This window comes from Ovis aries, chromosome 18, assembly GCF_016772045.2.
Source record: "Ovis aries strain OAR_USU_Benz2616 breed Rambouillet chromosome 18, ARS-UI_Ramb_v3.0, whole genome shotgun sequence".
Taxonomy (NCBI): Eukaryota; Metazoa; Chordata; class Mammalia; order Artiodactyla; family Bovidae; genus Ovis; species Ovis aries.
The window spans coordinates 32,000,831-32,027,856 of NC_056071.1; the positions used below are offsets into that span (position 1 = coordinate 32,000,831).

The 27,026-nt window shown below is 51.8% G+C and overlaps 1 protein-coding gene and 1 long non-coding RNA gene across 6 annotated transcripts; one reads left to right on the forward strand and one right to left on the reverse strand.

The window, feature by feature from the left end:
• Positions 1 to 1,288: 1,288 nt before the first annotated feature.
• Positions 1,289 to 26,073, reverse strand: CCDC33 (coiled-coil domain containing 33). 5 transcript variants are annotated; one of them, XR_001436079.3, is made up of 12 exons: positions 25,974 to 26,073; positions 8,002 to 8,167; positions 7,670 to 7,758; positions 7,343 to 7,474; positions 7,158 to 7,248; positions 5,980 to 6,146; positions 5,504 to 5,599; positions 5,359 to 5,370; positions 4,468 to 4,554; positions 2,329 to 2,442; positions 1,635 to 1,729; positions 1,289 to 1,472 (listed from the first exon to the last, which is right to left on the reverse strand). XR_001436079.3 is itself a non-coding variant. In XM_015101990.3 (11 exons), the coding sequence occupies exons 1-11, from the start codon at positions 26,040 to 26,042 to the stop codon at positions 1,428 to 1,430; spliced, it is 1,068 nt and encodes a 355-aa protein (XP_014957476.1). In that variant the 5' UTR covers positions 26,043 to 26,073; the 3' UTR covers positions 1,289 to 1,427. The 5 variants fall into 5 exon arrangements, 3 of the variants coding, with proteins under 3 accessions (XP_014957476.1, XP_060257418.1, XP_027812997.1); XR_003585735.2 differs by having other exon boundaries at positions 1,635 to 1,759; XM_015101990.3 differs by lacking the exon at positions 1,635 to 1,729.
• LOC132658086 (uncharacterized) lies at positions 6,620 to 19,181 on the forward strand. The gene is made up of 2 exons (XR_009597098.1): positions 6,620 to 6,889; positions 8,846 to 19,181. It is a non-coding gene; the product is annotated as an uncharacterized LOC132658086 (long non-coding RNA).
• Positions 26,074 to 27,026: the final 953 nt, after the last annotated feature.

Sequence of the window (27,026 nt, forward strand, 5' to 3'; positions counted from 1 at the left end):
GAGAGGTGTGGGCCAATCCTGGCTCCTGGGCCAGGCCCGCTTATCACGGATGAGGCTCCTACAGTGCTCTGCTTGGCTGAACCTTGGGTGGGAATTGCCTGTGGGGCTATGAGGACTTCCTGCTAAGGGCCAATGAGAGTCTTGAGCGTGATATCTGGGGATAATGTGGTGAAGAGGATGTGGGTGAGGGGCTGGTGTGAGGTGACTGGCTCTGGGAAGAAGAGGCTGGCATGCTTCCTCTACCCCACCTGACCACCCTTCTCTGGGCTTCCCCAGGCCTTAACTTCCAGCACCAGTGGGATGGGCCCACAGGTCCAAGCTCTGGGCATTGGGCAGGGAGACTGGGGCAGAGCCTCTGGTGCATTATTTGGACTGCCTGAAAATGATCTCAATTTTAACCCCCTTGGCCCCCTCTGAGTTCTGTGACTCCTGACTTGACCAGGTACCTGATCCTCCCTGGCCCTTGGCTACCCAAGTCCAAGTCAGGCAGACATAAGGGGCTAGTGCTGCTCAGGATAGCAGCACAGATGGCTTGGCCTCATCTACCAGGATCTGCAGGTTCTGAATTCACTCTTGGAGCCCTTCTGCTTTTCCTCATCACAATCCTCTTCCTTGTTGTCTTTCTCTCTCCTTCCTGCTTCTTTTCCTTTCTCCAGGCTTGAGTCATTTTTGCTTGGAAATGATAGAGCTGGAGGGCCTTACTGTCACAGATGTTAGCTCAGAGAGGTTGTTTGGGTCACACAAGGTCACACAGCATGCTTGTAGCTAGAAGCCAGGCCTCCTAACGTTCAGTGGAGGGCTCCTTCTTCTAGCCCCTTCTGCTTTTCTGTCCCTGGATGTGTTTAGACACAACACTCCCAGCTCAGCCTATCCCTCGTGAATGGAGTATTTCATACAAACATGTAACTGATTGTCACAGGCAGGCTTCAAGTCTTTTCCTTCCCAAGAAACAGATAAACCAAACTTGAAACAAAGGATTTCAGATATGATACATGTTGAGGGGCGGGTAGAAAATCCCAGCCTCTCTTACCAGCTGACCTCTGGTGGTCTCAATTCTTTTGGAGGTCTGAATGGGGCTTGTCTCCCTGGTTCATGCTTTGAAAGGCCTCTTCCCTCTCCCTGCCCACCCCTGTCCTGAGTCCACTATGGCATTTGACTCTTTAAAGAGGGTAGCTCCTGGGACAGGCAGGAGGCTATTGGGCTACAGCAGAGGGCCCAGACCCAGAGTGGGGTCTCGAAGGAGGAAGCTTAGGTACCCCAGGCTGCCCTGCTCTGGGAAAAGAGTGAATGCTCACCAACATTCAGCATTTAATAAAGTCAGTTTAAGGGGGTGGGGCTGAGACTCCAGCACACAGAGGGGGAGGCTTGCTAGGAGTCAGTCTGTTGAGATTTCGAGAGCTTGTTGAGCTTAGTCTCTGAGCTGGGCATCAGGGATCCAACTTGGAGGGTTGCGTTTGGTCCTTGGAAGGGTTCTGTGGTGGCAAAGCAAGATGAAGTGAGTATGCCCCTGCTCCCAGAGGAGTAATCCAATAAAATGCATCTTTCCTGGAAAGTCATGCCTCAGACAATCCGAAATCCAGTGGGTCATGACTTCTCAAATATTTCCAAACCCATTTAACCACAGTAGGTCATACCTAATTTCTCTCAGAGTCTCCGGGGCTCAGTGGGTGAGTCTACTAAGGTAGCCCGGTATTCCTTCCAGCCCCCAGCTCCCCCATCCTTTTCAGATCTGTCCAGGAGCCAGGAAAGAAGCAGAACACTGATAATTCAAGAGCAGGAGCAATCAGGGGGTTTGCTTTGTGGGGCTGGGTGGCCCAGGGCTGAGCTTGAGGGGCCTATTTGTTCTTGGGAAGCTGGCGAGGTTTCTCTCTGGCAGCACGATCCCATCTCTGGCAGGTCTGCAGCACTGCGCTTGCCTGAGAAGGGCTTGTTCATGGGAGAATCTTAGGCACTGTGGGGTGGGGTGGGGCCACAGCTACTCTGCCCATGAGCAAATCCAGTCCTAAGGTACAGCCAGTGCCAGGGCATTCGAGAAATGCCCTTGTGGGCAACCTGTCAACCACAGCCATCTCATTGGTGATACTCATCACTACCTGAAGGGGAGGGCATATCTTGGCAGGACTCACTATTCCCCTTAGACCGGGGCATTGAGATGGGGCAAGAGCTTCAGCTGGCAATGAGCAGAAGCTGAGCCTGGGTCTTCTGACTACCAGCCAGGAAGTAGGACCCCCTGGACAGTTTTTATCAGGGTCCATTGACTCTGGAGGTGGGATGGCTGTCAAACCCACCACCCAAGCCCCAAGAAGCTCCCCCGTGGGGATCACTCACGGGCACGTCTGTGGCGACTATGTTGGAAGGGTGCCGCAAGCCATATTCTTGTTCCTGCAGCCGTGTGGCCAAGTCCTGCTTCTCTCGTCCCCAGCGCCGAGCTGAGTCCTCTAACTATAGACATGAAGAGGCATAGATGGAGAACCACTAGGCAGCAGGGCCCCTCCCTGAGAGCTAGGACAACCTACCTGAGCCTGCTCTTTGGGGAAAAAGCAAAACCCTGGGTCATGTGGGCTAGCTACCCTCCTTAGAGACCTCAGGGTGACAAGAGTGGGTGAAGAGGGACTAAGTGACAGCTTGACTGTGGCTGATGGATCTTCTCTTAGTTCCACCAGCAGACTGAGCTCAGACACTATTACAATGAGTCCAACCAATCCTCCACCATGGCGCTCCAGCCCTCCTTATACGTACGGGAAACCCTGTCTCACCTCTACCATTGTCACGAGTTGAGCCCCCAAACTCCTCATTCACTGAGCCCCAAACCTGGTCACACAGGGAGCCCTGATCCTGATCACAAAGTGAAAGTGAAAGTCGCTCAGTTGTGTCCGACTCTTTGCAGCTCCATGGACTGTAGCCTACCAGGCTCCTCTGTCCATGGATTTCTCCAGGCAAGAATACTGGAGTGGGTAGCCGTTCGTTCCCTTCTCCAGGGGATCTTCCTGACCCAGGGATTGAACCCAGGTCTCACCACCAAGGAAGCCCCCTTGATCACAAATGGAGCCCTAACTCTCTTGACACACAGATCCCAGACCCTCCTCACAAACTGAGCCACCACCCTGATCACACACGGAGCATGGACACAGTCATACATCACACTCGGACCCTGGTCCAAATGGAGCCCAGACCCTGGATGCAGATTGAACCCTGACCCTCCTCATTGAGCCCAGACGTGGTCACACAGGGAGCTCCGACCCTGGGCGAGCACTGAGTCCTGAGCCTGGTCACACATGGAGCTCCGACACTGGTCATATACAGAGACCTGACCCTCCAAACACACAGAGCCCCCACTCTCGAGGCTTTACACACGGAGCCTCAACCCTCCTCATGCCCTGAGCCCCAACCCTCTTCTGACATGTGGACCTGACCCTGGTCACCGGTGGAGCCCCGGTTCTTCTCACAGAGCCCTAACCATCCTGAAACACAAATCCTGCTCACAAAGCAAGCCTTGACCCTCTTCACACTTGGAGTCCCAACCTCCTCATACAGGGAGTCCCGACCCTAGCAAACACCGATCAGCAGTGCCGGACACACACAGAGCTCTGACCCTGGTCACACAGGGCATTCCCACCCTGGTCACGCATGGAGACTGACCTGAGCCCTAGCCTACTCTAACGTGCAGCCTTGACCCTGGTCACAAAGGGATCCCCGAATTTCTTCACACACTGAGCTCTGACAGGAAGTCCAGACCCTAGACCAAAACTGATTACTGAGACACCCATGTCATCCAGCAGTTGAGAATCTGCTTTGCAACGCAGGGGACGCAGGCGAGCTAAGCTCCCACATGCCTCGGGGCAACTAAGCTCGTGTGCCACAACTACTGAGTCCATGCTCTCCACAGCTAGAGTCTGTGCCCTGCAAGGAAAGATCCCGCATGACACAATGAGGACCCCGTGTGCTGCAGCTGAGGCCTGAAGCAGCCGAATAATAAATATTAGAAATAAAGCCACCCGTCGCCAATCCTCGACACACACAGAGCCCCCACCCTGATCACACACGAAGCCTTGACCCTCCTCTCATACAGAGCACTGACCCCAGTCACACACCAGGCCCTGGTCACAAGAGGGAGCCCCCAGTCCTGGTCACAATGGACCCCCGACCCTGGATGCAGATTGAGTGGTGACCCTACATATACACACACACTGAGCCCAAATGTCGTTAAATAGGGAGTCCTGATATCTAAATACAGGGAGCCCCAGTCCTGGTCATGAATTCAGTCCTGACTCTCCTCACACATGCAGCCCTGATCCTTTTCAAACACAGAGCCCCGACTCTGGCCACAAATGGACCCAAACCCTCCTTGAACTTGGAGTTGACCCTCCTCACACACGGAGCCCCAGCCCTCCTGAACTATAGAGGCGGAGCCAGGTCTCTGACTGCGTGGAGACTCCCTGGCCTGTGAGACCCCTTCGCCTCACCTACCTGGCTTTCCAGGGACAAGATCCGGCTCTGAGCTCGTTCCAGCTTGGCCAGGAGGTTAAACTTGTCTGAATTACTGGCAAGGAGATCCTGTGGGCACAGCAGAAATTGGCACATGGTCCCCGTCGGGGGCTGCAGCTGTGTGAGCTCGGGAGGCCAGGTGATGCTGAGGGGGAAATCAGCCAGGTCCAAGCTCCAAGTTCAGCTCCCAGTGCAGAGCCCCGGCTGTTCTCTCAGTCGTGTCCGACTCTTTGCAGAACCTCAGACTCAGGGCCAAAGCCCCTGTCCAGGGTTTCACACTTAGCATGTGGCTTTTTCACAGCTGTTCTCCCCACATATTTTGAGTGTATGAATTTTTTGTGCATCAATTAAAAATGTAAAAATATACTAGGGAGGGCTTCTCTGGTGGCTCAGGGGTGAAGAACCCACCTGCCAGTGCAAGGTGCACGGATTTGACCCCTGATCTGGAAAGATCCTACATGCTTGGAAGCAACTAGGCCCATGTGCCACGACTATTGAGCCTGCGCTCTAGAGCCTGGGAGCTGCAAATACTGAGCCCACGTGCCTGGAGCCCATGCTCTGCAGCAAGAGAAACCACTGCAATGAGAAGCCCATGCACCACAGCGAAGAGGAGCCCTTGCTCACTGCAGCTGGAGAAAGCCCACACACAGCAACAAAGACCCGGCACAGCCATAAGTAAATGAGTAAATCCTTTTTAAGAAAAAATGTATTAATGCTAGGGAGCACTAGGTTAGTGCACAGAAGGTAATCTTGAGCTGGTGGGGGGTGGGTCTTTCTGTAAAGTAAAGGATCCGTTTGTAAAGTGAGGGTTCCCCGTCTTCCGCACTTTATCTGGATGTCCACACATCGAGGGTTCTTTCAAACAGAACTCACCTCCTGCAAATCCTGGGATGAAGAGAAAAACTTTGCTGTGCCCAGCCCACCTGGCTTGTAATTCCAAATGTTCAGTCTCTGGGTTTGCATAAAGCACGGACACCTGTAACAGCCTCGGAAGGAGGGAGGGGCTAGGGACACCCACCTGTGCGGGCAGGGTGCCCCTGGAGTGGCCCGGGGCTTCTGTCTCTTGCAGGCTTTCTGCCAGGTCTCCTCTTGCTCCCAACTCCCCAGGGTCCACCTGGAATCAGGGAAAGGGCTCTCCAAGGCTGTACGAATCCCAGGAAATGCTCCAGGATGGAGTTCTGAGAGCCCTGTGTGGAGCCCACTGCAGGCCAGCCAGTGGCAAATGGGCTCAGGGGTCAGCTAGGGGCTTGCTTGCTCTCCCAGGATACTAGATGAGGGTAAGGGTGAAGCTTTCAGACTCGTAGTGTTCTCCAGGGGAAAAGAGCCAAGGCCCGAGAGCTAGAGACTCTCCAGAGATTCCAGGCACACTGAAGACCCTGGGAAACCTAGCTCCTGGTCTGGGGCTTCGCCTCGGATTGTGTGGTGAGCGGTTTCTGGGCACCTGGTGACCTGGGTAGGCAGGCCCAGGACCACGCTTGTGCTGGTGGCTCTTACCGTCAGGGCTTGCGGCTGCAGAATGATGGGGGCCGACTGGTGGCGGTTCTTATCCAGCTCTGCCCGCAGTCTCGAGTTTTCCGTGAGCAGCACTGAGTAGACGTCAACAGGCAGATTCTCGCCCGAAGGACCCAGAGGAAGGCCAGAGGCCCAGAGCATGGGGAAGCCTGTGAATGTGGCCATAGATGTGCATGAGATAGGCTTTCCTGCCTCCATGTGCCTGGTCCAATCTGCCTCAGTGTTTTCCTTCTTTCTGCTCGTCCTCTGCTCCCCAGCCTGCTATGGCTCCCTACTGCCAGTGAGATCCACACGCCTCCAGAGGCCATCGTTCTAGGCTCTTTAGAATCTGACCTGGGTGATCTCCCTAATCACTGCCCCACCCTTTTTCCTGGGTCTGTTTCAGCTCCTCATCTCTATCTCTCCTCCTTTCTCTGCTTCTGGCATCCTTACTCCCTGAGCCAGGGCCTGGCTGTTTCCTCTCCCAAGATTGCCTTCTCATCTCTCATGCTAACCTCAGGGTTCCTGAAAGGCAGGCTCAACTTTCATTGTTTGTTAAAGGCCTTCAAAAATGCCCCCTCCCCACTGACACCTCCATGCAGTGAAGGCTGTCACAGGGCTGGGCTTACGGGGGTCCCCAATGAGGTGGCACAGAAATCCTCTGCTTGGGCTGACCTGATCCCGTGTGACCTGGTTCTCTTCTGCTCATCAGAGCTGCCTCGGATGGGCAGTTCTGGATGGCTTTGGTTAACATTGATGGAGAAAGCAAATCATGGACTTGACCAAAATATTTTTTTTCTGTTTATTTTATAGAAGCAGACTCTTTGAAGATATAGGGAGATGAGCATATAATTTGAAGGGTCCTGGAGTTAAGAAGTTGGTAACTGCTGCCTGGAAAAGCCCCACTTTGCAGGTAGCCCATCTCTGTTCACTTGAGTCTCAGAGCTGCTTCTGGAAGGTCAGAGCCTCTTTCTAGCATGGTTCACATGCTGTGTCCCCTCACTTGTGTTGAGGGGCTCCCTGGCAGGAGAAGAGAGTTCAGGGAGCCTCTGAAAGTGCTGAGTGTCTGAATGAATGGGGAACTAGCACCCTCTGGGCAGTTTGAAGGTGCTGCTGAAATTGAGAGGCTCCAAGAAGGCAGGGCCTCCAGGGGCAGGACGACAGCTGGGGAGCAGACTCACGCATGCTGGGCTTTCCCTGCGGCTTGTCCTGCAGGGGCTTGCCCCTCTTGCGCAGCTTGTCCTCCAGCACTTGCTCCATCTTCTCGATCACCTGGAGGGCAGAGCACAAAGGCTGGGCTGGCCCCGGGGCACCACACCTTCCCCTCAATGGCCAGGTCGGGCAACCTGGCCTTTCTGACACCTGCCTTCTCCTGGTGCCTCACGGTCTCCTCTAGCGCCTTCATCTTCTGCAGCTTGTCCTGGTAGCGCTTCAGCAGCGCAGCCTGTGGCTGCTGAGCCTGGTGTCGGAGGAGCAGCTCCTTTTCTCGATCATTCTTCTGACGGTGGGGGGCGGGGGAAGAGAGGGGAGAGAAGGGGGAACAGGGGTGCCCCTGGCCCCGAGGGTCTACCCTAGCCCCCTCTGCTCAGTCCTCCACTGCCCTGGCCCCCTGGCCCCTATGTCCCTCTCCCTTCTACTTTCAGACATTCCCTCCTGAGGGCCCTTCCCCTCTGCACTCTGAGCCCTGGCTTACTAGAATCAGTTCATTCTGCAAACGCTGCACCTTGTCCCTCAGCTTCTTCATGTCCAGCTCACTCAGCAGCAGTTTCTGCTTCATGGATGCTAGTGGTGGTGGAGGAGCGGGCTCAGGGAGGAGACACCTCCCAATTCAAATTGGAATACTTGAGGGTGGGCAGGTGGGGAGGGCAGATGTCTCTCAGTCCTGGGGCTTGAGACAGGGCTGGACTCTCAATTTCCTTCCCTGGAGAGACCCCAGACTCCTATTGATTAGCCCGTGTCCCGCAGCACACACACCTGGGAGAGGCCCCCACCTCCCTGTTCCCTAGCTGGCCTGCACGCCCTCACCCAGGTTCTGGGCCTTGTCAGGGCTGGCTGACTCCTCTTCTACCTCCTTCTGGGCCAGCTGGCTTCTCAGCATGCGGTTCTCTGCCTCCAGGATGCTGGTCTGTTTCCGCAGTGACAGGATGTCCTCTGCCATCTTCTGCATGGCCCGCCGGTAGTTGTTCATCTCCTGCGGACCCCGGAGCTCAGAGCTGAACCCCCAGCCCCACTGTGGCTGCCACCCAATATCGACATTCACACTTAGAGGTCAGCAGGTCACTCCCGAGGCCAAAGAACAGAGAGAATCCCAAGCTGTGCCCTCAAGTCTTAGCAACTCCTTGGAGGGGTGGTCATGACTGGGTCTTCACCCCTCCTGGTCAGTGAGAACAGCTGTGTAAATGTGCTCTTCTGGGGGCTTACATCTTTTCATGAGATGCCTTCTAGGGGGGACCCAGGCCTCAGACACCATTGAGGAAGTCCCTGAGTGATGGAGATTTGAAAACCTCCGGGCCAGCTCTCCAGGGCCTGGCTAAATTCGGGCCATTCTCACCTTCTCCTTTCTCCTTTCTTCCTTCTCTAATCCCTCTTCTTCTTTGTGTCACTGAGAACCCAGGGAAGACTCTCTCTGAAATCTCCCTGAAGGCCCCTTGGGAGCTGCCCCTGGGCACCAGCCTCCCAACCAGCCCAGGGGTCTTGAAGGGACCCAAGGTAAGCCTGGGAGACCCAGATAAGGACTCAGGGTCAGTGCTGGGATCCAGCTATAGGATCCAGGATATGAGGTGGGGCCAGGATGCCAGGCTCTGTCATTAGGATAGGATTCACAGCAATACTAACATCTGGTATTCATTGAGCATTTACCATGTTCTAGGTCAGGCCCGCCTCCTTCATTTAGCCTGTGAGGATGGGTTCTCTTATCATCCTCATTTTACCGATGATGAAGACAAGGCCCAGAGAGGTGAGTAGCCTGCTCAGTCACAAAACTAATGAGCGGCAGGGTCAGGGTCTGAAATCCAGGCCTGCTGGCCCTTGAATCCTTGTTCTTAAGCACTGCAATCCTGTCATGATGCCCCATATAGGGAAACTTCACAATATTTTGAGAAGTGATGAAAACAGATTATTACAAAGAATTATGATTTCAACTTGGGAAAAAAATTCATGTTTACCCTTGTGTGTACATAGGAGAATTCATAGGTTATATTTACACTATTTGTTTTATAATCAGAAATTCCCTACTGTTATTTACAAACACTTTTGTGAAGGTAGCTTCTTAAATATAAACAGTACAACAAAATAGAAAAGAGAGACTCAAAATGTGAAGCCAGAAAGGTCTGTGGAGGGGGAGGAGGGATGAGCTAGGTTTGGGGTGGAGCAGGAGGAGGGAAGCAAGGCCAGGGGGAGCTTGTGGCCTGTGGCCTTCCTGAGACTGTGCAGGCCTTGCAGGCGGGGGGTGGGGGCTCCAGCCAGGAAGGGGCTCCCAAGTCGTCAGGAAGCAGAGCTCGGTCCCCAACTCCCACCTGGGCCCCATGCTGACTGGGGATATGGCCTGGCTCCCAGTCACTGCCTCCAACCTGTTGCATGGTGGGCTGCTGGCTTCCCAGGGCGGGGTTTCCAGACAGCAGGGGCTCATCAGATACCACTTGTCACCTGCTGCTGTCTAGCCTTCTGGCTAGACTGCCTCTGAATGGTGCCAGCGCTGGGTCCGTCTCCCGAGCACCTGCCCCAGTCAAGTTTCAGGTCTTGGCTCCTGTAGATCTGCCCATCTGGTGCCCTCAGACAGCTACGTTAACTAGGACACTCAGCCCAGAGACTGCACCCCCTCAGGGCTTTGTGGTCGGGCCCCAGGCAGAAGCCCAGCTTGGCTACTGACTCACTGAGTGAGCTTGGACAAGCCCCTTCATCTTGCTGAGCCTCAGGTTCCTCTGACAGGAGGAGCGTGGAGTTGCTGCAAGGTCAGAGTTCAGGAGCCCTGCCTCAGGCAGGCAGGCCTTGGAGGCAGCAGTTCCCATCCCACCCCATCACTGTTCTAGTACCAGCTTTAGTTAACAGGTCAGACCCCTTCCTCTTCGTCCTTGCTGCCCTCAGCCTGGGTTCCCTTGCTCCCTCCTCTGCTGTGCTCTACATCTTCAATGTATAGCAGCCCCTTGATGGACAGGGGTTTGGGAGGCTCAGTAGACCGTCAAGAGGAATCACATGATATTTTTGAAAAAGAAAATTCATCCCTCCTTTCCCTCCCTAGCCTAGTTCACGCTCTTCTCATGTCTTCTCTGAACAATTACGGCAGTATCCAAGTGGGTTTCCTTGATTTAGAATTATCTTTTAGAGAAAACACAGCTTGTCCAAGAAAACAAGTTCAAGGATGCTCCACACACTGCAAAGTGTGTTATTCTAGGAAATGCTCAGTCTCTGGATACAGGCAGTACTTACAAGGAATGACCTAGATTCAATTGTTCTGAGGCAGAGATGGCCACACTGTATTTTTAAGTTAAAAAAAAAAAAGTAGCAATGTGGCAAATTAATATGATCACATCCACAACTGGTATGTGTACGTGTGAATGCACGTGTGCACGTGTGCATGAGAGCATACATACAGATGTATAGTAACAGTGGTAACTGCTCAGTTTGGGAAGGAAAAGGAACACTTGCTTAATCTAAGAATTTATTCATGTTATTCATCTAATTAAAAATAACTTAAACCGAAATACATTGAGGGCTATACCATGTTCACAGAGTGAAAGACGAAATGTTTAAAGAGTTAGTTCTTCCTTACACTCATTCATAGACTCAGTGTATTTTCAATTAAGATCTTAACCCTCTTGTATATGTGGAGAAACAGATGAACTGGTTCTATGAGAAATAAAAAGAATAAGTATCGCCAAAACGCTTTTGAAGAGAAACAGGTGGGAAGACTTGCTGTATCAGCTGTCAAGATTTATGATAAAGCTACAGTAATTAAGACAGGGTAATATAACCGCAAAGTTTGACAAGCAGGCCAAAGCATGAGAGAGCCCGAATACAGATCCACGCATATATGGACCCTTAACATATGATGGTGCTACAGGGTGGTAGGGAAAGGACAGTCATTTTAATAAAAGGTGCTGCATCGATTGATATCTATCTGGAGAAAAGGGAAACTTGACTCCTATTACATACCATAATTAAAAATAAATCCCCCCCCCAAAAAAAAAACAAATCCAGAGGGACTGTAGATCTAAGTGTAAAAGGTAAAACAATAAAGCCTCCAGGAGACGAGGATAAGAACATCTTTATGAACTTGGGGTAGGGAAAGGTATTTCAAAACAGGATATCTCCAAAAAGGGGAGACTTCCCTGATGGTCCAGTGGTTGAGATGCTGGCCTTCACCACTGTGGACCCAGGTTTAATCCCTGGTCGGGGAACTAAGATCCTACAAGCCACACAGTGTGGCCAAAAAAACACAAAAAACAAAAAACAAACAAAAAAAACAACCCAAAACAACAAAGAAAACCCCAAACCAAAATATGCCAAAAAAGCACAAATCAGGATGGAAAAGATTGATAAATTGGTACATTTAAATTAAGATATTGTATTCATGTAGAGACATTATTAACAGGGTGAAATGCGCAAGAAAAGTGGGAGAAGATACTTGAAACAAACACAACCAAAGATGAGCTCATATTCAGATATAAAAACAACTCCCAGGCTTCTCTGGTGGTTCAGTGGTAAAGACTCCACCTGCCAATGCAGGAGACACAGGTTTGATCCCTAGTCCAGGAAGATCCCACATGCTGCAGAGCAACTAAGCCTCAACTACTGAGCCTGCGCCCTAAATCCCGGGAACCACAACTACCGAAACCCAAGCGCCCTACAGCCCACGCTCCACAACAAGAGAAACCACCGTAGAGAGAAACCCGTGAACCACAACTACAGTCATCCCTGCTGAAAGCAACTAGAGACAACTCTGCACAGCCACTAGGACCCAGCGTAGCCAATGAATACACAAGACATAAATAAATAAAATTATAAAAAACCAACTCCCACAAATCAATAAGAGAAAGACAGACTATGCAAGAGAATAACAGGCAAGAGATTTGAACTGACCCTCAACAAAATAAGCCAATAAGCATCGGAATCAGTGGCCACCCTCATTAGTCCTTTAAAACCAAAAAGATTCTGCTATATGCTGCCACACTGACTAAAACAAAAACAAAACAACCCTGAGCATACCAAATATTGGTGATGATGTAGCACAAGTAGAGCTCTTAGTCCCTGCTGGGGGAACGTGAAGTGCCACCATCCTTTCACAGATCTGTTCAGAAACTGGATCCTATTGAAGCTGAGTGCCTGCATAGCCTATGATCTGGCGATTATACTCCTGAGTATATACCACCCCCCAAAATGCACATGCGAATGCATCAAGAGGCTGGTTTAAGAACATCACTAGTAGTATTATTTGTAATAATCTTAAACTGGAAATAACACAAGTACCCATCGCAGTAGAATGGTGGGAGAGTCATACAGTAAGATGCTACTCAGCAACACAAATGAATGAATGGTGGTCAGGGAAAACCACATGGAGGAATCTCTCAAACTAATTGTGAGCAAAAGAAGAAAGACACAAATCCCCTACTCTACAATTCCATACAGATTTTCTCTAAAAGCAAGTACACTTGGATGAGTTAAAAATCAGGGTATTAGATCCCCTCGGGAAGGTAGAGAGATGATGAGGGCATGAGGGAGCTTCTGGGGTGCTGGGAGTGCTCTTCTTGACCTGTAGGACCTGTAGGGGGTTACATGTGTGTGTTCACCTTGCGATGATTCATCCCTTGTATGCATTTATGTTTTGTGTGTTTGTTTGAATGGGTGTTGTACTTCACATTAAAAAGTTAAAAACGTTTAATGAATTAAAAAAGAAAGGAAATCCTGGTCAACTTCAGTTAAATACAGGAAGCCTCCACATTTCCACCCCTTTGGAGAGCATCCTGGTTCTCAGCAATAGTGGGGTCCTTTCCAGCCCTGAGCTTTGGGTGCTCCCTGTGGGCCCTGGTTCTGGGCCCTGATCACAGCCTCTCCACCCTGTGAGGCTTATCCAGTCCTGTCTGGGAGAAATGGCCAGATCTGCTCTACCTTCCTGGCAGGGCCCTCTGAGAGCAAGCAGGCCCACGCTGACCCTTGTCGAGGGCCTAAAGGATGCCTCAGAACATCCTATGAGACTCAGATTAATTCACGTTTCCCATTGCCTGCAAATGTGAAGCGAGCCTTTGCACTCAGACCCTGCTAAAACCTGTGCTCTTTGCACCTACTGGATTGAGGCAGGTTGGGGCTTCACCCAGAGGGAAGAAGATTGGGATCCTGCCTTGACAGTAGCTGAGTCTGTCTACAGAAATCGAGGGGCACTGATGGGGGTTGTGGCCAGCACAGGCACCGGTGTCCATATGATGTCCCAAGGTCCCAGGGTACCCTCTGTCCCTGATGCCAAGGCTGCCTGGCATGGAGATGGAAGAAGGGCATCCTCAGCCTGCTCCTCAGGGAGCCAGAAGTGCCCAGGTCTCCCTGCGTTGGGACAGGTGGGCATGCAGCCTGCTTAGCACAGTGAGAAAACTGTGGCCTGATCCCATTGCTGCTTTACCAGCTTCTCCTTCAGTAGGTCCTGCTCAAGGTAGGGGGGCAGCGAGAGAGGCACTGGGCAGGGAAGAACCCTGCTAGATGCTGAGGTCCGGGTACCTTAGTCTATGTGTGTGCGGATGGGGAAGGCTGAGATCATCACGGCTGTGGTTCAGAACGAGTGCCTGAGGTTTGGAGCAGCTTTCTTCCTGCCCTGCTTCAACTTAGAGGCAAAATCAAGGCCTCTTACAAGCCATCCCCTTATGCCCATCAACCCCGCCCTTCCCCTCCAGCACTCTTATCTCCCCCTTCACATCTCTACTCAGGCTGAACTATTAATATCTGCAGAGAACCTCTCCCCCATTTCCACTACCTAATCTTTGATCTTTTATAGTCCACTCAGTAATTTGTAGTCTAAGGGACTACAAGGAGATCAAACCATTCAGTCCTAAAGAAAATCAATCCGGAGCGTTCATTGGAAGGACTGAAGCTGAAGCTCTAATATTTTAGCCACCTGATGCGAAGAACTGACTTATTGGAAAAGACCCTGATGCTGGGAAAGATTGACGGCAGGAGAAGGGGATGAGGATGAGATGGTTGGATGGCATCACTGACTCGATGGACACGGGTTCAAAGCTCCAGGAGATGGTGAAGGACAGGATGGCATCACCGACTCGATGGACATGGGTTCAAAGCTCCGGGAGATGGTGAAGGACAGGGAAGCCTGGCGTGCTGCAATCCATGGGGTCGAAAAGAGCTGGACATGATTGAATGAACAACAACAGTAATTTGTAATTGCATGAGGACTGGTAGTGTGTGTGCTCCTGAGAGTGCATGTGTGTGCACCTGTGCACGTTTGCGTGGCGGGAGTCCTGGGGAAGGGGCTGTGACCTTGGCCTGCCCCACGGGTCTAATCAGCTCCTCTTCTTATTGGGCTCACCCTTTCTAATGCTCTGTTATCTCTCACTCAGGAGTCTTGGGGGTGAACAAAGTTCTATTCTTAACACCCCTCCTCCTTGACAAAGAACGAGAGATGAGGTCCAGAGGAAGGGAAAAAAATAAATGGAGAAGGACAGTGTGGCTCCTGCTGAAGTGGGGAGGCCTTACATCAGCCACATGGCTGATGGGTTCTTGGGGGCTCCATCCCTCGGAGGTTAGCCCTATTGAGCTTCCACAGGCCCCACCACCACCCCCAGCCAAATCTCCCCTGGAGGGGTGGAGAGGGACCTGGTCCTGGATCACCCGCCCTCAGGCTCTACTCTTGCCAGCTTCCTCTATCCCAGGGGACCCAGAGGGGCGGCAACCTCCCTTCCTCTCCAACTCCACTCACCCCCACAGCTGAGCTGTGCTTCTCGACGGCAGCCCTGACCTCTCCAAACAGATTGGGCTGGGCTCCCGGCTCAGGGCCACGTTCTGCGTCACAGTGCAGCCTTGAGAAAACCCAGGACACCACGACCCAGATTCCTGTGGTGTGCCGGCCCTCCACTTGCCCCCTCCCCCTCCAGTTCCCAGGCTGCTCTGCTGTGGGGATCGTGGGCAGGACGTCAGCCTCACTCCTATCTCTCTGGGCCTGCACATCCTCTAGTGACAAGGACTCTACCTGTGCCCGACCCTGAGTGCCCACTGTACCCCCCTCACCCACTGGGACCCCAGCTCTCTGAGCAGCTGACGTGAGAGGCACCAGGTGGCCCTGGGTTCATAACTCCCCTGCTACAGGGTGTTGGTGGCCTTTGCTGCATGCACCTCCTCTCTGGCCCTGGAAGGGTAGTAACTATGCTCTGAGCCTCAGTGTCCTCATCTGTGGAATGGGAAAATAGTCTCATCTCAAGCGGTGGCTGTGGAATCAGGAAGTGTGATGAGGGTCTGCCTGGCTCTGGTATATAGGCTGCCTGAAGACACCACATCCCATCTTTGTTTTTTTGGCCACCTTGGCTTGTGGGATCTCAGTTCTCTGACCAGGGATTGAACCTGGGCCACAGCAGTGAAAGCCTGGGATCCTAACCACTAGGCCACTAGGGATCTCCCTCTACCTCCCATCTTTGTACCACTTTTGATAACCTACAAACTGGATACAAAGTAGAAATCACCTTACACGTATAAAGAGCAGGTGAGATAATGAGGAATTATTGGACATAGATGAAAAAAAAGTATCCGTGTGATAGCCCTGAGTACCAAGTCCAGAAGGTATGATTATCTGACTGCTCCCATTTTACAGAAGCTGAGGCCCAGCATCCACCTCAGCCTCCCTCACCTTTAATAAAAGAGGAGGGGTGGTGGTGATCTTTCACAAAAGCCTGAAGAGGGCAATGCTTGCCCCTCTCCCCCACAAAGAACTTTTTTACGGTGGAATCAGAGGCACTTCAGCCATTTGAGGCTGTTCAAATATCCCTGTGGCCACAACCAACTATGTTGGCCAAAGTGACAGTGAAAGTCACTCAGTCGTGTCCGACTCTTTGTGACCCCATGGACTATACAGTCCACGGAATTCTCCCGGCCAGTATACTGGAGTGGGTAGCCTTTCCCTTCTCCAGGGGATCTTCCCAACCCAGGGATCAAACCCAGGTCTCTTGCTTTGTAGGTGGAGTCTTTACCAGCTGAGCCACAAGGGAAGCCCAAGAATGCTGGAGTTGGTAGCCTATCCCTTCTCTGGCGAGTATTCCTGACCCAGGAATCAAACTGGGGGTCTCCTACATTGCAGGCAGATTCTTTACCAACTGAGCTATCAGGGAAGCCCAGGTACGCCTTATACCTTCACTGTTCAGATGGTGAAGCGGAGGCAAGAAGGCAGCAGTGTGCCCAAGGTTGCAGAAACTCAGTCATAAAGCCTTGACTGGAAGCAGCTCAGCAAACATCCAGTCAAACAGCACTTGCTGAGTGCCACATGTGAGCTATGCTGGGGCCTCAGAGCCCAGAAGAGTCCAGACTGTTCCAGGAACGTGGTGGGCTCCCCTCTACACTGAGGAGGTGGCAGGAAGTGCCTGTGACAGAGGGAAACTCAGAGTCTTATTCCAGTCTCGGGGCAGGGTGGGGCAGGAAGGCTTCCTGGAGGAAGTGATCATCTGAGTTGACTCTTGGGAATGAGCTCTCTGGAGGTGGAGAGAGGGCTCTCCTGGCAAAGGCGTGTACACTGCTCAGTCGATCAGTCATACCTGACTCTTTGGAACCCCATGGACTGTAGCCTGCCAGGCTTCCCTGTCCACGGGATTCTCTAGGCAAGAATACTGGAGCGGTTGCCCTTTCCTCTTCCAGGAGATCTTCCTGACCCTGGAGTTGCAGAGTCTCCTGCATCTCTTGCATTGGGAGGGGGATTCTTTACCACTGAGCCCCCTGGGGAGCCCCTGGGCAGAGGAGATGCTGTGGCAAAGACAAGGAGGTGAGAGAGAGTGAGATTAGGAACAAAGCAGATGAGAGCAGGGTGCGGGGAGGAGAAATAGGGGTTCAGCTGGAGAGGTAGTTGGGCAGACAGAAGACGGCCTTGAAGGCCAGTCTCAGGGCCTAAGACTCCGTTCTGAAGGCCATGGAAGGGCCTAAGCTGTGGGGCAGGGGCTGCCTGTGATAAGACCTCTCAGGATGCTGAGCCCAGAAGATAAATCAGGAGAATGAAGGCTAAGAACAGTGAGCCAGGTGAACTTGTTAGGACCTGTATCAGGGGTAGGCAGTGGGTCTTCAGGGGAGGAGGCGCGTACATGGAGTACGGAGGCTGAGGAGTTGGCCTGAGGTGCAGTCAGGCTGGGTGGGAGGTACCTGTGTGGCTTCCAGGTGAAGGTGATGGTGGTAAGCTAAAGAATCTCAGCTGGAGATAAAGGGGTGGGAAGACAGCCTCCCAGGTGTGATGGAAACCTTGACGGGAGGAGATTTTCCAGAGTCAGAGGAAGTGTAGGGTGGGGAGAGGGGTTCAAGGACAAAGGAAAAGGGTGGTGGTGGGACAGGAGCCTTCAAGTTCAGGGAAATTGCCAGAGGGGTAGGAGGAAAAGGGGTGGGTGCAGGTTGACTTGGTCAAGGCCACAGAGCTTTAGAAAGGAGGAGAGATAGCCTTCTGCTTTGGCAGGTCAGGAAGCAACAGTTAGAACTGGACGTGGAACAACAGACTGGTTCCAAATAGGAAAAGGAGTACGTCAAGGCTGTATATTGTCGCCCTGCTTATTTAACTTATGTGCAGAGTACATCATGAGAAACGCTGGGCTGGAAGAAGCACAAGCTGGAATCAAGATTGCTGGGAGAAATATCAATAACCTCAGATATGCAGATGACAGCACCCTTATGGCAGAAAGTGAAGAGGAACTAAAAAGCCTCTTGATGAAAGTGAAAGAGGAGAGTGAAAAAGTTGGCTTACAGCTCACCATTCAGAAAATGAAGATCATAGCATCCGGTCCCATCACTTCATGGCAAATAGATGGGGAAACAGTGGAAACAGTGTCAGACTTTATTTTTTGGGCTCCAAAATCACTGCAGATGGTGATTGCAGCCATGAAATTAAAAGACGCTTACTCCTTGGAAGGAAAGTTATGACCAATCTAGACAGCATATTCAAAAGCAGAGACATTACTTTGCCAACAAAGGTCCATCTAGTCAAGGCTATGGTTTTTCCAGTGGTCATGTATGGATGTGAGAGTTGGTCTGTGAAGAAAGCTGAGCGCCAAAGAATTGACGCTTTTGAACTGTGGTGTTGGAGAAGACTCTTGAGAGTGCCTTGGACTGCAAGGAGATCCAACCAATCCATTCTAAAGGAGATCAGTCCTGGGTGTTCTTTGAAAGAAATGATGCTAAAGCTGAAACTCCAGTACTTTGGCCACCTCATGCGAAGAGTTGACTCATTGGAAAAGACTCTGATGCTGGGAGGGATTGGGGGCAGGAGAAGGGGACGACAGAAGATGAGATGGCTGGATGGCATCACCGACTTGATGCACATGAGTTTGGGTGAACTCTGGGAATTGGTGATGGACAGGGAGGCCTGGAGTGCTGCAGTTCATGGGGTTGCAAAGAGTTAGACACGACTGAGTGACTGAACTGAACTGAACTTGGATAATGGCACATGCAGCAATATAGACCAACTTTCCCTGTAGATAAGCTGCAAAGCTGGATACAAAGTAGAAATTACCTTCTTAAACATATAAAGGACTGGTGTGACAGTGAGGAATTAATGGAATAGGTAAGAGAGGAGGTTGGGGTGGGGTGGAGGAACCCATACAATAGAATACTATACAACAATGTAAAAGAGGACCCACAGCACCCCCACAACCATACAGATGACTGTCACACATAAAGCTGAGCAAATGAACCATACACAAAATAAAACACGTGACGTGATGCTCCTTATAGAAAGTTAAAAACAGGGCCTATTAGGTCATAGTGATGAGGGAGATGTACGGAAGTGTTGATAATATAAAGAAATAAAGCAAATGGGACTTCTCTGGTGGTCCCGTGGCTGACTGAGCTCCCAGTGTGGGGGCTTGGGTTTGATCCCTGGTCAGGGAACTAGATCCCATGTGCGGCCAACAAAAAATCCTCATCCTCCAGAAAACCCCCTCTCCATCCCTAGGTCTCTCTTCCACCCTGTATCCTCAGCTAAGGATGCCACATGCCATAACTAAGACCCAGCACAGCCAAATAAATTTAAAAAGAAAGAACAAGCAGCAGCAGCAGAGTATAAGACATGAGCGGGTCCAGGGGTCATGTCTAGGAGATGAGAAGCACCAGGGACTTGGGGTGCTGGTGATATTCCAATTCTAGACCTGAGTGCTGGTTTCATGGATGTTTACTTTAAGATAATTTGGTTGTGTTTAATTTTTCTGTTCAGCGCAATTGTCTCCATGGGGGTTGTATTTCACAATTTAAAAGGGTTTTGATAAAAGGTGGGGTTTACTAGCTTTCCAATCTGTACAGGAAGCCTCTGGGCGGGACCTGAAGGAAATGGCCCCTGGTGGCCTTGGCCAGCACTCTGAGTGCCAGGAGGAGGGTGTGCAGGAGGAGGACAGAGGATGCGAAAGGACAGAGGTAGCTGGGGTTACCGGGTAGAAGAGAGACCTGGGGATGGCGAGGGGGTTTTCTGGAGGATGAGGAGACATGCAGGGAGAGGTGTTTAGGGGTCATGGATTGGAGCATGGGAATTTAGGGCATTGGCGGGGCCTTCATGCTCCAAGGGGAAGGAAGAATCCTGGGGTGTCCAGATCAAAGGTGGCATGGGTGACAGGGCTCTGCAGGGGGTGGAGTGGGTGCAGAGGGTGGGTGGGGAGGCCCAGCCAGGGGCTGGGTGTGCAGGGCTGCGCATGTACCCTTCCAACTTTGCCCTTCCCTGGGGAACCACCCAACATCTGGGTCCCCAGGCCTCAGGGATCCCTGACTGGCAGGCTACCTGCAGTGTGGTCTGCCTTTGCAGCCGGCAGAGGGCACTCGCCTTCCACAGATGCTCTGGCTTCGGCCTGCAGTGGGAAGTATGGCCTGAGTGGGCCCCGTGCTCTTGGGGAGCATGTCTAGGGGTGCTGTCCAGCCGCAGGCACACACGTTCGTCCCCCCGGTAGTCTAACCTGCCATCTCACACCTCCTGCCTCAGAACTCTATCTAGGAGATTCTGCTGAGAACTGCCCATGGAGACCAGAGAGGTGCAGTAATTTACCAGAGGTCACACAGCAAATCCTGCTCCTCAGCTGGGACTTCTGTCCCGAGCCAGCCCCAGGGAAAATGATGGGGTTGAGTAGGGAGAGATGGGACTTGGGACAAGAGCCATTTCAAAGCACTGAAGCGACCCTGACATACATACACATACATGGCTGACCACTGTGCCAGAGCAACAGTTGAGAGGGACTTGGGTGCAGTTTAAAACGTGTACGCCACGCCCTCACGCACACGCCCCAAAGCCTAAATCTTTACAAGTCCTCCATCTTCCCAGGAAGATACACAAAGCCCAAGTTGACCTGTAAGGGTCACGGAGCCTCATGACAGCAGCTCCCCTTTGTTGAACGTCTGTCACTGGCCAGGCCCTTTATGTACTTTTTCTCTGCCCTGAGCAATGAGTCTGCAAGGGAGGCATTTTCAGACCCAATTTGCTGAGGAGGAAGCTGAGGCCCAGAGTGGGAGGAGCCGAGTGATGCGTTCAAGGTTGCCCCACTCTCAGAGGCAGAGCTGCAGTTCTACCTGGGGTGCTCTGGGCATTGTGGAAGGAGGCTGCTATGGTGCCCAGGAAGCCAAGCCTGGGGTAGGGTTACTGAGCTGCTGTCTCCAAGGGGACAGGACGAGCTGCCACCCTGCCCTTGACCTTCTCCATTCTCCAAGGACTGGGGCTATCTCCTAGGCAACGTGTCTGCCTGGGGGTGGGTGTGTGCACATTCCCTTCAAGCAAGGTGTTTTAGGAGCCCTTAGAAGCTGCTTTTTTGAGTCAGAGACAGAAAGATTCATTTCTACCCACATACCCCCTTACCCTGGTCTGGCCAGGCCTTGGTGTTCCTGGACTCCTACACAAGCAAGGAGGGCCCATTTCTATTCCCTCATAATCCCTCTGCCTTTGTGTGTGTGTGTGTTCAGTCGTGTCTGACTCTTCACAACCCTGTGGACTGTAGCTTGCCAGGTTCCTCTGCCCATGGGATTCTCCAGGCCAGGATACTGGAGTGGGCTGCCATTTCCTCCTCCAGCAGACCTCCCCAATCCAGGGATCAAACCCGTGTCTCCTGCATCTCTTGTATTGGCAGGCAGGTTTTTTTTTTTTTTACCATTAGGACCACTTGGGAAGCCCCCGGCCCTTGAGAAACCAGCTAAGACTGTAGGTATATCCACCCTCCCCTCAGGAATTCCCTCTGCCCAGAAGGACACAGGGATGGGGCAGCCTCCTCCACTGCTCCTGGCTGACTGGTCTGATCTCTGGAGCCTTCTGCAGGCAGGCCTCATGGTTCTCCGCTTCTCTTACATTTGGTCTTTCTTTGTGCTCCCTCAATACACAGCCTACCTCTCTGATCAATGAAAGAGGGCTAGAAAGGCTGTGTTCCTCCTCTTATTGAATCTAATCTCCCTCCTTGTGTAACTGGATGAGCCTCAGAGACTTTGCAGAATGGCACATTGCAAAGTTCTGGGACATCTCAGGCCAGGTCATCAGAATCTTCATAGCGTCCACCCTTCCTCCTGGAAGCCTTGCTGTTCCCCTAGAGAAGAATGTCCACTACCCTGAGGTGGCCATGCTGTGAGGAAGCCCAAACTAAGTGTGTGGGAGAGAGATACCTGCCTGGCCCCAGCCTCCCTGGGCTGGGAAGTCATGGCGGCTAGGAACCCACATATCATGGATTGAGACCAGGCCTCCCTGTTGTGCCTTGGCCTAGCTCCTGACCCGCAAAACTGAGAATGATAAAAGAAGACATTACTGCTTTAAATTCGGGATGCTTATTATGCAGCAAGAGGTAACTGGAACCTTCTGCCTGGCCTCAGGAGCCCTCCAATTGCTCCACGTGCCTGCATAATAAACTTCCAAATCAATTTCAAGGCCATCTGTCACAGCACAACCATATCACCTGGCCACTAAGTTCAGGGGCCAGCCTTCCTGGGCTCCTCCCTATCTCTGAAATCTTACTGCTCTGTCTAGAAGACATCTTTGACCTCCACCCCCACTCTAGCTTGGCACTCCTTACCCTACCAGTCTCTGCTTAGCTCCTGGAAAGTGTTAGTAGTTCGGTCATGTCCAACTCTTTGTGACCGCGCGGTCTGTCCATGTGATTTCCCAGGCAAGAATACTAAAGTGGGTTCCCATTCCCTTCTTCAGGGGATCTTCCCAATCCAGGGATCGAACCTGGGTCTCCGGCACTGCAGGCAGATTCTTTACAGTGTGAGCTACCAAGGAAGCCCTTAGCTTGTGGAAGATCCTGACTTATGGAAGGACCTCTCCTCCTCTCCACAACCTCTGGTTGCCATTCTGAGTTGGGGAAGTAGGGTCAGGAAGACCCCCCGCCCCCGCCCCAACCCTGGAGTGGTGGCCAAGGACCCTGCCAGATTGGTCATCAATTTGATGGGCAGAGCTCCTATAGGTCCCCTCAGGATGTCTGAGAGGTCACTCTTAGCTAATCTGTAGCTTTAAGGGGAAATTAACCACATTTCTTTAAAATGGAAACACTCGGTTTGTACAAATTGGTGTCGTTTCTGTAGTTCCTGAGATCAGAAGTCTGAGCAGGGGAGCCAGGGGAGAGGACAGAGGTTGTGCCTGACCACAGCAGTCAACAGCAATTCCGAGATGCTGGACCTGATCTGTGTGATTATCTATAGTGTTTTTGTGGTCTTGAACTTTTGCATATGAATCAAAAGTTTTTTCTACCATGAGCATAAGCCTATGCAGAACTTCAAAATTAATCCAAGTGTTGGGTTTATGGTCAGTTACCAATATGACCAGTACTTCTTGGCGGATTTCTCCTCTCTGAGGCTCTAATTGGATAGACCTTAGGAAATTTGTTCTAGAAGAAAGAAGTTGTAGTTCTGTCTGAGTCACTATTGATCTTACTAGATGGAACCCACTTGGCCAATCAATCATACTGGCCCTAAGCAAGATCTTTAAATTTACTCAGGCTCAATCAGAGAAATGACCTAAATTTCAGTCAAAGAATACAACTTCTCGATTATTAGGAGGGACCCCCCCCCCTCAGTTATGGGATGGATTTATACATCAGGCTATTATGGCTTAAATTGAAGGGACCACCCCCCCTTATGTCAGGGACAGTTAAATCATACTAAGGATAATCAGCCTAATAACACTAGGAAATTGGGGCTGATGCCTTATTGCCCTTAAAGATAGAGATGGATACTAAACAGATTGGGTCAGCTGACCAGGGATGTACTGGGCAGCATCTAATGGAAGTTCTTGGCTTAAATTCTTACTTATGACCTTATAAAGCCTACTAGTTATATTGGAGGAGGAAATGGCAACCTACTCAAGTATTCTTGCCTGAAGAATTCCACGGACAGAGGAGCCTGGTGGGCTACAGTCCATGAGGTCTCAAAGAGTCAGACACAGCTGAGCAACTAACACTCACTCACATATTATTATATTCTGCCTATTTTACAAGATTATTATTTCTTGTATTCTCCAGTGTGTGACAGCTACTGATAAGAATGATGGCTGGTGAGTTGAAATGACCGACCAGATAAACGGATCAATGATTGCAATAGTGTAGTTACAGATATGGAAAGAAGCAACAAGAGGGAATCTTCTCTTGGACCATAACAGATTAGTTAGACATGTCCAGAGACTTCTGGGTGTGTTTAACAGGGTCTAGTCCAACAATAGTCCATCGAGGGACCTAGCAATGGAATCCCTGCCGACTCAGCAACGAGGATTTCTACTAAAAATTGGTCATGCAACGCCTCCCAAACCTTGGTCGAATTTATGAATGTCCCTAATCCAGTTCCATGTATAGTACACCCTGAAAGAAATTCAGGGCAAAAATCAGGAATGAGGCACTCTGTGCTCTGGGAAAAACAGCAGAAGAAGCCTTCAGATAGTTAGGTACATTTTCAGGAGAAAATTGTATGAATCCAGAATCTTGCATCTTCCCCTACGTAGAAAAGCACTAAAACCATGAACTGAGATATCTGTTCCTCGTAACTAAGAGCAGCCTTCTACCGAGATGAGTGCTTGGTGGCATGGACTCCTTTCTCCACAGTCACATATGTGCTTGCTGACCTCCCCCACTACCTCTCTGAAGGAGCTCCATCAGAGCTAGGAGACAGGCTGAATCCTGAGCTATCGTCCTAAGACCCTGCATAAAACTGAACTCACAGATCTCAGCTTGTGCAATTTTTTTTCCAGTTGGTGCCTCCACCCGACACCTCCACACCTCAGATGTCAGCTGAGCCTCCCAAACACAAGCAAATCTGTGCAAATTGCAGTTCAAAACAGGTTCCCTGAGGGGGAGGCAGTTGCCTCTTTGTTCAGCCCAAGGTTACAGCAATGGAACGGAAGGAGTGAAATTTCCTTTCCTTCTGCTCTTTCTTTTCCTTCCAGTGGCAGCAGAGACGGCGCCTGGAAAGCTTTTGTGTTCAGCACAGTAAAGCTTGGAGGGGTGATGGCAAGGCCTTGGTTGCTGACCCCAAGCTCTGCCTAGGTGGCCCCTGCCGAGTCAGCTGGCTAATTGAGCAGAGCCTGGACAATGGAGGGGGGTGGGGCTGGCTTGGGGGAGGGGCTTCCTGAAGGATGCTTTCTCCCATTCCCATTTCCCTTCCCAGGCCTCCCTGTGGACCTTCAAGGCTCCACTCTGGACCCTCCTCCTCCAGGAAGATCTCCTGGGCTACCTCCATTATACCTCCTCAGGTATGGAGATCAGAGACCTGCCTCTCCTAGACTCAGCTTGGGGGTGGCTTTTGATCTCAGCCCAGGGAAGTTGAGGAACAGGCACTCATGGCATTGATGAGCAGACAAATCCCTGCCCTGGCTTTACAGGCTCTGCTTACTCTCCCATAAGGACCCCTTCCCCTGTGCTCATGTCCTGCCAGCCTCCTCCCTGGTTAGAGCTTTGCTGTCCGTAAGTGCTCCATGTGGGGTGTGAGGAGAGCCCTGGTTGGAGGCCACAATCTTGGGTTTTAATCTAGCCTCTGCTCAAATCAGCTGTGTGACCCTAAGCAAGGCCCTGACCTACTCCAGGTCTCCTGATCTGTGGGCTGGAGATATGCTCCCTCATGGGCCTGCTCTGGGTTCTTGCCATGAAGAAAGAACAAAGGCTTTGGCTCCTGGAGTCTGAAGGAGAAAGGTGTCCCTATCCCAGGCAAGGCAGGCCCCTTGGCCTAATGCTGATTCCCCTCCTTTTGGATGACCCCACCTGCCTCTGATGCTGGGTAAGATGGAAGGCAAAAGGAGAAGGGGACAGCAGAGGACAAGAAGGTTGGATGGCATCACTGACTCAATGGGCATGAATTTGAGCAAATTCCAGGAGATAGTGAAGGACAGGGGAGCCTGGCATGCTGCAGTCCATAGGGTTGCAAAGAGTCTGACGTGACTTAATGACTGAATAATCTGCTTTGTTCTTCACCCTCACTGGCCCTTATGAGCTCTGGCCCTATCAACAAGACCTCCTGGCCTGACTGCCCCAGGCTAGCCCAGCCCCAGCCACTTTCTAGGATATAGGACTGGACCTCCAAGAGACCAGAGACAAGCCCTGAGTTAGCAGGATGCAGCGGTCACTTTAAGGGGTGTTTCCAGAAGTCCTTCTCTCTTCCCTTTCTGGGTTCCCAGGTGTGGGCTCGGGTAGCCTGGGCTGGGCCTGGGAGCCCCACAGAGGTTCCAGTGACCACAGGCATCCAGTGGCCAGTGGCTGTGGGGGCCTGATCTTCTAGTCCTTCCTCTACCTTGCTCTGGGAATACCTTTATCGGTTGCTAGGCAACACACCCCAACACACCTGGCTGCTAGGTAAGCCAACCCATCCTCCCAGAACCAGCGGTATGGGGGCAGACTTACAGAGTGGCTGTCCAGGAGGCCTGGGGCAGCCTGGGGGGCTGGAGGGGATGGAGACTCTGGTTCCCCCATCTTTCCTGCTAGCAGTTCCGTTCCCCAGGATGGGCCCCCAGGGACCGTTGCTACAACAAGTGCCTGCCTGGTGACTAAGCCCTGCCCTGCGCTGGAAGCAGGCAGGCCCAGGGGACCACTCCCGCTTTGTTCCAGGGTGAGGGCATCTGGGTGGGGTGGCTGGAATCAGGCTAGGCTTATTCCTTAGCCAGGGAACTGCAAGGAGATGGCAGGACCTGGAAGGGCTGTGGGGCCAGGAGACCAGGAAACAGGCAAGACCCTGAAGGGCTCCGACCTTCTGTCTCCCCAAGCCCAGTCTCAGCATCCCCCCCGACCTGCCCTCTATGTAGACCTCAGTCTCCCGTTAGTCTCGCCATCCATTCCCACTGTCTCTGCCTTTTGGTTACCCCGTAGCCTAGTCTCCCCTGTCCTCTTCCCTTTAGCCTCCTCCTATTTTTAGCCCTCAGTCTCCCTTCTCTCTGGCCCTTGAACCCTCAGCAGTCCTCCTGCAGTGGTCCAGGCCGGGCTCACTTTTCTCCTGCAGCTGCATAGCGAGGCCTAGGGCCCCAAGCCTGACCCCCGGGCCTTCCCATCTCCGCTGTCCTGATAGTCTGGACAAATTCCTTTCCTGTTAGTTCAGTGGAGACAGCATGGGTGGATGTCTTTAAAAGGAACTCCCTGGGAAGCAAACGGAAAACAAACCCAAACAAGGCAGCCCACCACCTAGAAACGGCCTTGGTCTCTAAGGCAAAGCCATCTGCTACAACTGCCCTTGGCCTGGGACTGCCGAGACACCCTCCTAGGGCTTGGCGTTTTCTGTCTGGCTTTGCCCCAACTGAGCTGGGTCCAGCCTGTCTATCTCAGACAAGCTTGGTCCCAAAGCCTCCTCTGATGGCCCCACCCCTCCATCTGCCCCTAGCAAGATGTCTACATGAAGCTGGGACTCCATATATATTTGCTTATCTATTTAATAAATGCATGGAGGAACGATGGGGGTTTCTGGGG

What these genes read in the sequence shown, in the direction of transcription:
- CCDC33 (XM_027957196.3), bottom strand. Translation starts at nt 26,042, where the DNA reads ATGGGGGAACCAGAGTCTCCATCCCCTCCAGCCCCCCAGGCTGCCCCA. An exon ending in TGACAAGGCCCAGAACCTGG is followed by an intron (nt 7,759 to 8,001) that starts GTGAGGGCGTGC and finishes CACCACCACTAG; the next exon opens with CATCCATGAAGCAGAAACTG. An exon ending in GCAGGGAAAGCCCAGCATGC is followed by an intron (nt 6,147 to 7,157) that starts GTGAGTCTGCTC and finishes CCACATTCACAG; the next exon opens with GCTTCCCCATGCTCTGGGCC.